The sequence below is a fragment of the Episyrphus balteatus genome, chromosome 1 (genome assembly GCF_945859705.1).
Source record: "Episyrphus balteatus chromosome 1, idEpiBalt1.1, whole genome shotgun sequence".
Classification (NCBI taxonomy): Eukaryota; Metazoa; Arthropoda; class Insecta; order Diptera; family Syrphidae; genus Episyrphus; species Episyrphus balteatus.
Window position 1 is genome coordinate 76858339 of NC_079134.1, and position 15067 is coordinate 76873405.

Consider the following 15067-nt stretch of genomic DNA (forward strand, 5'->3'; position numbering starts at 1 on the left):
CTTTACGCATTTTCCAAAATTATATTCAATGAATGTAAGTTTTCACTTTTGGGTCATTAAAAAAATCATATTGTTTAAGCTATAGCAAAATTTTTCAACGCATATGTAAGTGTACATAACCATTTTGATAATAATTCTCACAGATTTTTTCAAAACTTTCGCCTATCCAAAGAAATGTTCGTTTTAGTATTAGAAACTATTAATTTAAACAACGGCCGCCGTTCAACATACATTCCGCCTATATGTCTTGTATAAAAAAACGAATAGTTTTTCGAAACACTTATTAAAATAATTTACTCTAACATTATGGTTACATGTAGAAATTTATCATTAATATTTTTTTTTGTTTGTGGAGTTTGCAAATTAATCGGTGATTGGAATAAATTAATAAACACTTTAAAAAAATCAAATATTGCATCCAAAAACGAATAAATTCTCCAAAAACGAGACCTATTTAGCTATCGTTTATTTATTGACGATTATTGAGAAAATAAAAAAAAAAACAACTTCAATTTCCGGAATCGAACTTCAGACACCCGAGTTAGAGGCAACTACTAAATCACCTAGACTAATACGACTTCTAAGGATACGAAAACTTTTATTTATATAAACTATTTAGGAAAAATTGAATCAGAATTGACTTAAAATAGCTTTAAAGATTCTCAAACTGTAAAACGATTATCATCGATTCGATTATCGTTTTCAAAATTACGGAATGACCCCCCTGTATAATAATATAAATTTCTTTGTTTAGGTATGTTGTCTGCATAATCACTGTTTTTGGTAATTGCTTTTATAATTTGTTATAGATATCAACGAATTAACTCATCATCCAACCTGCGATGAAATTGACAAAATTACCAAGCTGAATGTTTGTTCCACAGAAAAAATCAATCAAATTTTCAAAAAACCTCCCGATCACTATAGAAAAATTGTACTTAATATTATAACGAGCAATGTGAGTGAGTGCAAAAGGCAGCTGAGCATAATCAATAGATTCTTACCTGAGTTATCTACACATTCTCATGCAAAAGGTTTCGAATTGATAGTATCTTTAACACAAAATGAGAATTTAAGTAAATATAAGACGGATAACTTGCCCCACATTAATTGGAATGAGAACTCTTTGGGTACTCATGAGCAGCTACAAAATTATTTGTATGAAATCACTAGACATAAGAACTCTTACATAATTCCCGTTCTATTTTTTGGATTAGCTTTTGAAAAACTTCAATGTCCTTTGAAAATAAAACAAAAGGACTTTAAATTCTTACTTTCTATAACATCAAAGGAGCAAAGTGAACTTTTACAAAAGTATTACAAGGCCGAGAGCCTTTGTGAGTCATCAGCTTTCTACAGTTTATGTTCATATTCATCATTACATGACGAGGAGGCTAAGCAAATTCTTGAAACATTTATTACTCTCATGCCGATAAATTTAAAAACAACTTATCTTGCAACGCCAGTAGAAAAGATCATAACAAATGTTATACTGAGTTCTAGAGAATTGATGAAGCATTGTGTATGGATTCAAGATAATGGTTCATCTGAATTAAGTCAAGTAAGCCCATCAATTAAGTCAGAAGTATCAACAAGGCATCTTAACCTTAATTGTCAGTTAAAGGATGAAATTAATGCTAAAAATATTATACCACCTTACTCATCTTCTGATGAATGTAAAGCACAATTCGATTTGATCGGAGACGTTTTAAAATCAAATATTGACAATGTTATACACGAGCATTTGGTTAAATATAATTCAAGGAATACGCTAGGTGTATGTAAACCAATTGCAGACGATATTGAGGCCGTGAAGAGATATTCAATTGCAATTAGAGATAACTATTGCAGTACATATGATTTAGATGGAATTTTAAGGTAAGTACCTACATATCTCAAGACAAAAATTAAAAATATAATAACTGCCTTAGGATTATTTTCATTAGTAACCTCGCTCCTTCTTTTTCTTAGGTACATTCAAAGTGATTGCTTATTCCCTCTAGCAGTTTTTGCCACACCTGAAGAAGGAATGGATATTTTTACATCGCAGATAGCATTCAACCTTGAAAATTTGAATCAAGATTATCATTTAGTAGTCAGGTAAAGTAACTGCCTACATAACGTTATTTAAAAAACTTCAAAAAATGCCGTACTTATTTTAACTTATAATAAAAATAGATATGCGCATTTGACTGTTGTAACTACCGAAATTACATCTCTGTTAGCATCAATTGCAGATCAAATATCAATTATAGTTGCTGGGAAACCATGTCATTCACAACATGTAAGTTTTTATAAACCTAAGATATTCTTAACTTTTAATTCAATTTATTTCTTACAACAGAGTCTTCACAATTACAAGCTCACAATTGAACGTTTACTTGAAAGTAGTAATTTAAATATCGTTATAATAATCGATTCAGTTGATAAACTGGTTGGAGGAACGAATTTTAAGTGGCTTCCAAAAATTTCAAAACCAAACGCAAAAATAATTTTAACCATGACAAAATATGAGGTTCTAACAGAAAATTTATCTGCGAAAGAACTTATCAAACAAGGTGTACCAAAGGAAAATTTACTGCCAGTAACAACAAAAAAGAATAATGACAAACATTCAAGATCTTACCTGGAAGCTAAATTACATGAAAAATTAATTTCCTTCGGTGTAAAAACTGACAACAATGGTACAGAAAATTTGATTGAGAGTCTTTTAATTGCACTTGAGACTGAAATCGATGTTAAGTTTCTAGAAATACTGCTTATAATTATAGCAATTTCACCTTTTGGTGTATATGAGACTGATTGCATAAGTATTTTTGAAGAACAAACAGAAATAGAAAGATGGTGTTCATTGATTATCTGGTCAAAATTTTGTTGGTTAATGGGGTCGATGCTCATCCACACGACTAACATAAGAATAATGGACAGTATATTTGAAGATGCTGTTTTGAAGAGGTACTCGAAAAATATTCCTAAAATCCAAAAGGCTGCTATGCGATATTACGAAAATCAACCAGACATATATTATGATTCAGAAATTAAATTGAAAAGGTTTGTTTTTTTTTTTATTGAATACTTAAACCTATATTATTAATATTTTCCGAAATTAATTTGAAAACAAATAGTTACTATTCACCTTTTTACATAGGTACAATACATAGATTAATTTAAGTTTTGAAATTATTTTCTGCACCTGAAAATCAAAACTAGTTTCATAGTACCTATAGACAAAAATTTAATAACTTTGTGAGTTTTTTTTCGTTTTTCTTCACTGTATTTAGGACTATACCCCGGAACTGGAGTTCCATCTGGAGTGATGGAGCGTAAATAGGAGTAGATTTACACCCGTATTCTGCTATTCGATTTCCTTTCTTTACCACGTCAACATCTGTTTTGAAAATTTTAAAGAAAAAATAATTGTTTAAGTTTAATTTTAACCCCCATTTAAACGCTTCTTATTTTAGACTTTCAAGTGAATCGAATAGCAGAATACGGCCGTTAGTTTTACAACTGATGAGTGTCATTTAAAGGTGACGTGAAATAATGCCTAATGAAATAACACCAAATTTCAAATTTGGCCTTATTTCGTTTTTTAAAACGAAATAAGACCAATTTGGCTTTAATTCGATTTAAAAAACACAAAACAAATAATGAAAATAATCCCGAATATGTTTGATTTGAGTTGTATGGTAGTTCAAAGTTTAAAATCGGACTGGAAGAATAAATTATAAACTAAGATTTAGATTTAACATAAGGATAAATTGTACGAAGAAAGAAATGCAAGGATCATAAAAAAATTAGTTTTATTGCATGCCATAGGTACATGCCGCACCCCATGAAAGAGCAGGGGCTAGTGTAATTAATTTGTAGGAATGGAAAGGATATACAATTTACCGCCTAGTCTAAACTTTGTCAATTCCCTGCAAGTATCCCTGAAAAAAAAAACTTTATTTTAGATGGTGGAAACTGGGAATGAACCCAGACCTCTGGCTTCATAATCCCACGCACTTTTCATTTCCCCACGGGATACTACAATAAATAGATATACAGGGTGTCCCAAAAGTTAACGTCGAAACGAAAACGGTAGATAGGGTAGATGGTGACAGTTATCAGAAAAATAATAAAAAAAATCGCAGCCATATATTTTGTGAGTTATGGGCATTTGAATAAAAGTCGAAAAAATAGTCACCCTGTGAGGGTTTTTTATGTGCCGTGACTACAAATCTTAATTTTTCTCATTTTTTTCATTTGTTACGGAACCTTAAATAACCCTGCTACCAAATGCATTCAAAAAATTTATTTTCTTAAGAAAACCGACTTTTTTATTAGGCATTTTTTTTATATTATTTTAGTTTTTTACAATTTCAGAACCTTTCAGAATACAAAAACATAAATAATATGGAAAAAATACTTAATAAAAAAGTCGGATTTCTTAAGAAAATAAATTTTATCTCGGTTATTTATGGATTATTCTCAACAATGTTATACCATTTTGAAAAGAGAATTGAACACACCAACTTTTAAGGTAACTTGCCGAAAAATCATAGTGTATTTTTTTTTACACTACGGTTCATTGAATTAGAGTCATGTAAAAAATTTTAGTACTTAGGTGGGCAAAAAAGTGAAATTTTCTTTAAAACTGATGCAGCTGAGTAAAAATTTTTGAATGCATTTGGTAGCAGGGTTATTCAAGGTTCCGTAACAAAAGAAAAAAATGAGAAAAATTAAGATTTGTAGTCACGGCACATAAAAAACCCTCACAGGGTGACTATTTTTTCGACTTTTATTCAAATGCCCATTACTCACAAAATATATGGCTGCGATTTTTTTTATTATTTTTCTGATAACTGTCACCACCTACCCTATCTACCGTTTTCGTTTCGATGTTAACTTTTGGGACACCCTGTATGTAAAGTAAAATGAAATCCAAGCTGACGATCAGATTATGGAGACTGAAAAAAAATTTTGACGCATTACGATTGGATTGGATTTCGTTTTACTTTACATATGTATATATTTGCATTAAATCCTTCATGCAATTTGTCCTTATGTTTAATCGAAATCCTAGATTACGTAATCTTTCCAGTCCGATTTTAAACTCCGAACTACCATGCAACTAAAATAAAAGAATTTAACATTCGTTAAATCAGACCTGTTGAATTATTAAAATAAACGGAAACAAATACATACCTACCTAATAATGTAATGAACAATACATTAATTATAGGAAACATCGACAACGATATCTGTCCATAAAAAGGCCATAAGATAAAAAAAAACCACTATACTCTGGCCGATAAAAATTGGCAGTACAGGCCTTATGGGATAGCTTTTCCAAAATCAATGGGACCTAACGATTGCTAAAAAGCAATTCACGAAAAATATGCCCCTGAAACACACAAGAACACCACAGACGCACCATGGCATTGTTGTTGTTATTTCTTTATTAAGCGAAGTACATCCTCCTATGACCGATCTGCCACACGATCTGTTGCAGAATGAAACTCAGCCATAAAAGCTATTTATTAAAAGTATTCACAATACATAAGAGTTACCATTGGTAAACTTCCTTCATAAACTACTCCTTTTTCTATTATTTTTCTGAAAGAGCTTTCAGGATTAATGCTTTTTTCAAGCTTTTAGAGCGAAAAAAAGCATATATGTGTTGTCGTGGTGTTGGTGGCTGTTCGATTTTTATTTTGTGTATGTAGGAAAACAGTTAATGTCAACATTTTAACATGCATTTTAACATTCCAATAGGAAAAATTTTCACCCATGCGTGGGGTCGGGCTGCGTTTTAAATGAGTGAATTTTTTGATTTGCTATTTTGGTGTTAAGCGAAAAATTTATTTTTTTTTTTCGTTTTTGTGAAATTTAACTGACAAAATGGTAACGCTGGTACCTTTTCGAAACATTTTTTTCGGATAATACGGCATAGCCGTGTGAGCTTTTTTATGTGATAGACATATCCAGAAGGCGTGAAGGAGAGTGAGATGCAAATGCCCTATCTTCCCTGTACTGCCAATTTTTATCGGACAGAGTATAGGACATTTAAAGCAAACGCGGAAGTTGTTTGATAAACGGGATTTTTTTTTATTTCTCGATTGTCTTCTGTATAAATACAGTCAAACTTCGATAAATCGAACTTCGATAACTCGAATTTTTTATAACTCGAACAAAAGTATGTGGCAGCAGCGTTAAGAGTTCAAATCTCATACGTTTTTTTCCTCATAACTCGATTTTCTCTATAATTCGAACAAAAAATATGGCCTATTCATCAATTAAGCCGAATTTTTTGGGGGAATTCCCATTTAATGAAACAAAATAAAAAAAAACATCACGTATTCATTTGAAATTCGAGTTTTGCAAAGAATTATCTTTTGACAACAAAACATTTTGAGGGAATTCCCATTTGAAAAAAAAAATATTAAAACATCACATGTGCATTTAAAATTTGAATTTTTAAAGGGAATTTTCATATGAAATACATACCTACATACAACCACACATAGGGTAACGTACCCAGTGACCGACACCCTTAAGGGCAGGTCTACCCAAGCAGCCAACTTAAATCTCATGTAAATGAATTTGAATGTATTAGTGCACTTCTCTTTACCATGATTTCACAGCTTTGAATAACATTTTTGCTCTTTGACTCTTTTTTCTCTCAAATTGAAGCAAAAAAAAAAAAACAAAAACAAAGTGGAAAGCCACACAAGAAGATAGAGAAAAGAAATACCTCTATGCACAATAGGGTGGTCGTTATTTTCCAAAAATTGGAATTTCTATGCTCCCAAGGGCTCATATGGTTGGAAATAAATAAAAAAAAATATTCCCCAAGTTTCAAGTCTCTAAATTAATTTTAACCCGTGCCGAAAGCGGTTGAAGTTTCTTATGGGAATAACATGGGGTTTTTGATCTTGTCCCATCAAATTTAAATTCCAGCCAAACTATTCGTTCTAAAAATCTGAAACTTGGCAGACTTATACCTTATAGTTGTAGCAATCATGTGGATTTTTTTCAGATTTTTAACTATTATAGTTTCGGATATTCAGCTCGGTAAAGAAAACCATTTTTTTCAGACTTTTTTAATTTTTTTTTCAAAAAAAAAAAAAAATTATAGTAATAATAAATTCCTTATTCGTTTATGAGTAATTCCATGTGAAAAGAATATAGAAAAAATATAATAAAATAATCCCCCAAAAAAATTAGCCCCATGTTATTCCCATAAGAAACTTCAACCGCTTTTCGGCACGGGTTAAAATTAATTTAGAGACTTGGAACTTGGGGAATATTTTTTTTTATTTATTTCCAACCATATAAGCCCTTGGGAGCATAGAAATTCCAATTTTTGGAAAATAACGACCACCCTATTATATATGCAATCAGAATTTTGGTTGGGGCACCGTTGTTTATAAACTTTTTATTTTTTGTTTTTGTTTTATAATGATCAAATGTATTTTCATGCAGTAGGCGTAACATTTTTTTTTTATTAGAAAAAAAGCTTCGTCAATTTGTTATAATATCATGTTTTTTTACTCACTATTCTTAGAATAACTTTACCATTTATTGGTGTTTTTAGATGAAACAAAAAGAAAATAATAAATAATCCAATAATCCGAGGTTTAACCTCGGAATGAATGTTAGTAGAAATTTTTTTTGCTCAATATCTTCCTTTTGCCATTCTATAACATATCTCAAAAGTCTAGAAAAATCTCATGTCCGCTTGTCGCGATTTCAAGGTCAAATCGCGAAATGGAGATTTTCAAAATTAGCAAAAATAGGCTATGGTATTATATACACATATGATACATGATTTCAAGGTATTTTTTAATGCTGATTCCAAAAAATCTAAAATCAAGACAATCTGACGTCTCTGGAAAAAGTTATACCTGTTTTTCATCTGTCAACTCATATTATTATAACAGTTGCAAACTTACTGCCGAAAAACCCTTAAAAATTATGGTAGATGAACCAAATTTTGCATGAAGATTTTAGAATCCATCATTATTAAAAATAAAAACAATCCATTACAAAAAATATATATACCTACGAAATAATGGTATTTTTTGATGGAGGGGCAAATTTTAGGATATGCACTAAAGAAGATTCTTGTTCATCTAAGGAATAAGTGCTAATAGGCTATTTTTTTTCATTTTAATCTTTGTTTGGATTTTCTTTAACTACCCTCAAAAATCTAAATAAAATCTTATGTCCGCAAGTCCTAATTGGGTGGGTTGAGTTTTTAATTGTAAAACATGGTATATCTCGATTTCCGGCAAAACTACAAGTCCTATAGAAAAAAGTTGTATGGCAAAGTTGTAGGTAATAAATAGATCTACAACTTTTTTATGACCAATTTTTCACATAACCTCAAAATTTATGTGAAAAATTCAAAAAACCGAGTTTTTGGTTTTTTATTTTTATCTTTCTCAAAAACAAAAATTTTTCTACGAAATTTGGTGAAAACTTACCTTATTATGTCCCAAATACACTGTAATTTATTTGATTTAAAATATTAATTTGTTCACCTTATTTTGACTTAATACCAAAAAAACACCCTAATTTTCAATCGAAAATTCACGTGTCAAAATATCAGCTTTTTATTTTTTTTATTATTTTTTGCAATTTTGGCCTTTTTATTCAAATTTACACTTTTATTACTCAAAAAACGTAAGATTTCATGTAACGTTGATAAATCTTACGTTTTTTGAGTAATTAAAGTGTAAATTTGAATAAAAAGGCCAACATTGTAAACAATAATAAAAAATTTTTTTCGAATTCAAGCTTCTTTAATTTTTTGCATTTACGAGAACATGTTTTATAGTATACTAATGTAAATTTTTTTTTACACCATCAGAAAATAGACATTTTAACGAACGAAATACCCACCGACTTTTTGAAAAAAAGCTGATATTTTGACACGTGAATTTTCGATTGAAAATTAGGGTGTTTTTTTGGTATTAAGTCAAAATAAGGCGAACAAATTAATATTTTAAATCAAATAAATTACAGTGTATTTGGGACATAATAAGGTAAGTTTTCACCAAATTTCGTAGAAAAATTTTTGTTTTTGAGAAAGATAAAAATAAAAAACCAAAAACTCGGTTTTTTTGAATTTTTCACATAAATTTTGAGGTTATGTGAAAAATTGGTCATAAAAAAGTTGTAGATCTATTTATTACCTACAACTTTGCCATACAACTTTTTTCTATAGGACTTGTAGTTTTGCCGGAAATCGAGATATACCATGTTTTACAATTAAAAACTCAACCCACCCAATTAGGACTTGCGGACATAAGATTTTATTTAGATTTTTGAGGGTAGTTAAAGAAAATCCAAACAAAGATTAAAATGAAAAAAAATAGCCTATTAGCACTTATTCCTTAGATGAACAAGAATCTTCTTTAGTGCATATCCTAAAATTTGCCCCTCCATCAAAAAATACCATTATTTCGTAGGTATATATATTTTTTGTAATGGATTGTTTTTATTTTTAATAATGATGGATTCTAAAATCTTCATGCAAAATTTGGTTCATCTACCATAATTTTTAAGGGTTTTTCGGCAGTAAGTTTGCAACTGTTATAATAATATGAGTTGACAGATGAAAAACAGGTATAACTTTTTCCAGAGACGTCAGATTGTCTTGATTTTAGATTTTTTGGAATCAGCATTAAAAAATACCTTGAAATCATGTATCATATGTGTATATAATACCATAGCCTATTTTTGCTAATTTTGAAAATCTCCATTTCGCGATTTGACCTTGAAATCGCGACAAGCGGACATGAGATTTTTCTAGACTTTTGAGATATGTTATAGAATGGCAAAAGGAAGATATTGAGCAAAAAAAATTTCTACTAACATTCATTCCGAGGTTAAACCTCGGATTATTGGATTATTTATTATTTTCTTTTTGTTTCATCTAAAAACACCAATAAATGGTAAAGTTATTCTAAGAATAGTGAGTAAAAAAACATGATATTATAACAAATTGACGAAGCTTTTTTTCTAATAAAAAAAAAATGTTACGCCTACTGCATGAAAATACATTTGATCATTATAAAACAAAAACAAAAAATAAAAAGTTTATAAACAACGGTGCCCCAACCAAAATTCTGATTGCATATATAATAGGGTGGTCGTTATTTTCCAAAAATTGGAATTTCTATGCTCCCAAGGGCTTATATGGTTGGAAATAAATAAAAAAAAATATTCCCCAAGTTCCAAGTCTCTAAATTAATTTTAACCCGTGCCGAAAAGCGGTTGAAGTTTCTTATGGGAATAACATGGGGCTAATTTTTTTGGGGGATTATTTTATTATATTTTTTCTATATTCTTTTCACATGGAATTACTCATAAACGAATAAGGAATTTATTATTACTATAATTTTTTTTTTTTTTTGAAAAAAAAATTAAAAAAGTCTGAAAAAAATGGTTTTCTTTACCGAGCTGAATATCCGAAACTATAATAGTTAAAAATCTGAAAAAAATCCACATGATTGCTACAACTATAAGGTATAAGTCTGCCAAGTTTCAGATTTTTAGAACGAATAGTTTGGCTGGAATTTAAATTTGATGGGACAAGATCAAAAACCCCATGTTATTCCCATAAGAAACTTCAACCGCTTTTCGGCACGGGTTAAAATTAATTTAGAGACTTGAAACTTGGGGAATATTTTTTTTTATTTATTTCCAACCATATAAGCCCTTGGGAGCATAGAAATTCCAATTTTTGGAAAATAACGACCACCCTAATATATAAATTTGCCGGAAAAAAAAATCAATTTCGACTCTTATAAAAATCGCAAAAGAAATGTTTCTAAAATTTAAATGATGCAAAAATGTGCATACGTTTATTGCCTTTTCAAAAAAGTACGTTTCATAAGATTATCTTTTAAACTGCAAAAGTTATACAACAACTAGTCAACCATCTTCCATTAAAATGCTATGGAAACCCCCCCTTAAGACTGAGTGAACCACGTAAAAATCGGGTTATCGTTTACAAATCGATGATAAAATTTTCGTTGTTTTAGAACGACCTGAAAGATATCGGTTTGTTTCTTAGTTTCAAACTACGGAGTAAAGCTATTTTGAAAAACTAAAACTTTATTTTTCATAGAAAAAATTAATCGAAACTGAAGCTATTTTTCCTTATGTTACAATATTTGAACATGTGTAACTTCTGCAATTATTAATAAAATTCATTGAAATAAAAAGAAATAAGTACCTCTACTCAAATACTAACACATTGATTAGTTTGAAAATATATGTTACGTTTTAAGGTCTTAAACAACAAAAAAATGTTGAAAATTGATTTTTTCTTAATTTTTTTTTAAGTGGTTTAATTTCTTTGTTTTTCAAAGTATAATTTTGATTTTTTTGTTATTTAAAAGCTTAGTTTATTGGCTATGGAGTAAAGCTATATTTTGTTTGAAAATATTGTTTTGTAACCCTACAGTCCCAAAAATAATAAGCTGTACTTACTTAGAAACCAAAATTTTTACATTTTTTGTTATATGTTTTTATTTTTTTTTATTATTTTTTCTATGAATATCAAGTTAGAAAACAAGAATTGCAATCATAGTTTTCTTACAATTAATTTTTGAAAAATAGTCTACTTTCCACTTTTTTCCTCAGAAATTCATGGAATGCGTATGTATCAAATCAAATTTTCGAATTCGATTGGGATTTGTAGTCCAAAAAAATTCCGCTGGAGCTAGTTGTATCTCTCACATTATTATCTTTTATTTTGTTTCTACATGATCTCTCGCACTCGCTCTGTCGAGTGTTGTTTGGTGGTATATAGAAAAAGATGGACTAAGTGTCTTAGGTATTTATGTACGAGTACATACATTGTTATTGTTTGTACACAGGTTTTTTCCATAAAAAAGGATGGCGCCAGGCAAGCTAATTGTGCATCTGAAGTGTTGTTGTATTTTTTTTTACGAAGAAGCAAAAATCATACCACTGGACAAGTATCTACTGCAGTCGGCGAAGCTACTGGTAGGAAATATCGCCAACCATCCCAATCAACTGATGAGAAGAATGACAGCCCAACAACGACATCCGGAACCTAGGTACCTTTGCGCTTTGGATATACTGGCTGAGAACATAATTTCAATGGACAACGAAGAAGTTAACTTTTACGCCGGCACCCAGTCGGCTTACTACCGTGGCTAACGCCAACCAAACCAACCCAACTCAACAAACCCCACAACTGGACATCCGGGTCTGAACACCCCGAGGACAACCTAGTCAGCAGACTTTAAATTAAGTTTATCCATGTATAATATTTATCTACATATATTTTATAACTTAGTCATTGTATAAGGTTAGGCCCCCTCTGTGTCAACAAAATTTTGTATCTTTCAATGAATCTTAGACATAAGTTAATTTTAAGTCAATTGTAAATAACAAGTTCAATAAAAACAAAATTGAATTGAATTCTATGTACACTTGCAATCCTTTTTGGCTATTTCCTTGCTTACTTACTTACTTAGGGTGACCAGCGCCGTAAGGCGGCTACAATCCGCTGTGGATTTGGGCCTCAACCAACAAGCTTCGCCAGCTAGCTCTATCCTTAGCTCGCTGCTTCCAGTTGCGCACGCCAAGTTGATTGAGGTCCCCTTCCACTTGGTTGCGCCACCTCAGACGAGGTCTTCCTCTACTGCGCCGTCCCTCTGGGTTGGAGTCGAAAACTTTCCGGGCCGGAGCATTGTTGTCCATGCGCTCCACGTGACCTAGCCATCTCAGGCGCTGCACCTGCACTCTCTTGGCTAAGTTAGCGTCCTTGTACAACCCGTAAAGCTCGTTGTTATACCTTCTTCTCCAATCACCATCAATACACACGGGACCAAAAATCGCACGAAGAACTTTTCTCTCGAAACAATCCAAGATGTTTTCATCCGCCTTCGTTAAAGCCCATGCTTCTGCACCATATAGCAGGACTGGGATGATAAGGGTCTTGTATAGGGACACCTTAGTTGCTCGAGAGAGGGCTTTGCTGGTCAATTGCCTTCTCAAACCAAAGTAGCAGCGGTTGGCAAGAGTAGTTCTCCGTTTGATTTCAGCGCTGATGTTGTTGTCCGTGTTTACAGCGGAGCCTAGGTAGACGAAGTGCTTTACTACCTCGAAGTTATGGCTGTCGATGGTGACGGTTTGTCCAATGCGTCGGTGTTGTGTGCCCTTTTTTGACGACAGCATATACTTGGTTTTGCCCTCATTGATCCTTAAACCAATTTTTGCCGCTTCCGTTTCAATGCTTACAAAAGCGCCATTGACATCACGATGAGTTCTTCCGATTATGTCAATATCGTCGGCATATGCAAGCAGCTGAACGGACTTTTGAAAGATGGGGCCTCTGGTGTTGACGTTTGAGTTCTGTATAATTCTTTCAAGAACGATGTTAAAAAAATCGCATGACAGTGCGTCGCATTGTCTAAAACCTTTTTCGACATCAAACGCTTCGGTTAGGTCTTTACCGACTCTGACGGAGCAGCGTGCATTCTCCATCGTCGTCCTGCACAGCCGGACGAGCTTTGCAGGGATGCCAAAACTAGACATAGCTCTATACAATTCATCTCTGTATATACTGTCATACGCGGCTTTAAAATCGATGAACAGGTGGTGGGTATCGATTTGTTGTTCCTGGGTTTTTTCCAAGATCTGCCGTAATGTGAATATTTGATCGATGGTGGACTTTCCTGGTCTAAAGCCACACTGATAAGGACCTATCAGGTTGTTGACGAACGGCTTCAGACGTTCACATAGTACGGCAGAGAGGATCTTATATGCGATGTTAAGGAGGCTGATTCCTCTGTAGTTGGCGCAGGTTAGAGGGTCTCCTTTCTTAAGGATCGGGCACACAATGCTGAGATTCCATTCTGTGGGCATGCTTTCCTCCGACCATATTCGGCAGATGAGCTGGTGCATACTCCTAACCAGGTCATCTCCTGCTGCTTTAAATAGTTCGGCAGCAAGGCCGTCAGCTCCAGCGGCTTTGTTTGACTTAAGCTTGGATATGACTGCCTTCACTTCTTCTAGGTCGGGGGGACGGAAATGTTGGCCTTCATCGTCGATATTGAATGGTGCAATCTGTCTTTGGGCGGGGTTGGCTTCGTCATCGCCATTGTAGAGATTGCAGAAGTGATCTTTCCATATTCTCAGCATCGCTTGCGTCTCTACTACGATGTTTCCCTGTTGGTCTTTACAGGCTTCAGTTCTAGGTTTATACCCCTGAGATGTTCTTTTTACCTTCTGGTAAAACTTACGAACTTCATTCCTGTTATTGCATCCCTCTATTTCCACGATCGCTTCTTTCTCGTGTTGCCTCTTTTTTCTCCTGAGAAGCCGATGTTCCTCTGTTCTTTTCCGCTTGTAGAGCTCATTGGCAGCTCTAGTCCTTCTGTGCAGCGCCGCTTTGTATGCTTTCTGTTTAGCTGCATGTGCTTGCCGGCATTCATCATCAAACCAGGGGTTTCGTTGTGGTGGCCTTGTGAAACCCAGCACTTCAGAGGCGGCATCTCTAATGGCTTCTTGGCAGTGCTGCCACTGGTTATCTATACTTGCTGCTGGCGGCGTAGGACTTCTTAAGAGGTTATTCGAGACGCGATCGGAATAGGACCTGGCAATCTCTTGCGATTGTAGTCGTCCGACGTTAAACTTCCTCACAGTATTTCCTTGTGTTGGCGATGGTCTGGAAATCCGCATCCGTACATTGGCTACAACCAGGTAGTGGTCAGAGTCAATGTTGGCTCCTCGGAACGTTCGGACGTCCATAATACTGGAGGAATGTCTAGCGTCGATCGCAATATGGTCAATTTGGTTGACGGTTGATTGATCTGGAGATTTTCATGTCCCTTTATGAATCTTGAGATGCGGGAAACGCGTACTTGCTATGACAACATTTTGCCCCGCAGCAAAGTCGACTAGCCTGAATCCGTTATCGGATGTGTTGTCGTGCAGGCTGTGCTTTCCGACTGTGCTTCCAAAGATATCTTCTCTTCCTAGCTTTGCATTAAAATCACCCAGGACAATTTTAATGTCGTAGCTTGGGATTTGC

At 33.1% G+C, this 15067-nt stretch overlaps 1 protein-coding gene across 5 annotated transcripts in view; it reads left to right on the forward strand.

Annotated features, from left to right (window-relative positions):
- LOC129905216 (uncharacterized) overlaps window positions 1–15067 on the forward strand; it is a 429598-nt gene that overhangs the window by 262389 nt on the left and 152142 nt on the right. For all 5 annotated transcript variants that reach the window (XM_055980641.1, XM_055980642.1, XM_055980639.1 and 2 more), the window contains exons 4-7: window positions 810–1878; window positions 1972–2100; window positions 2179–2284; window positions 2345–3051. In XM_055980641.1, coding sequence (XP_055836616.1) covers window positions 810–1878; window positions 1972–2100; window positions 2179–2284; window positions 2345–3051 — 2011 coding nt within the window. The remainder of the gene's footprint in view (window positions 1–809; window positions 1879–1971; window positions 2101–2178; window positions 2285–2344; window positions 3052–15067) is intronic.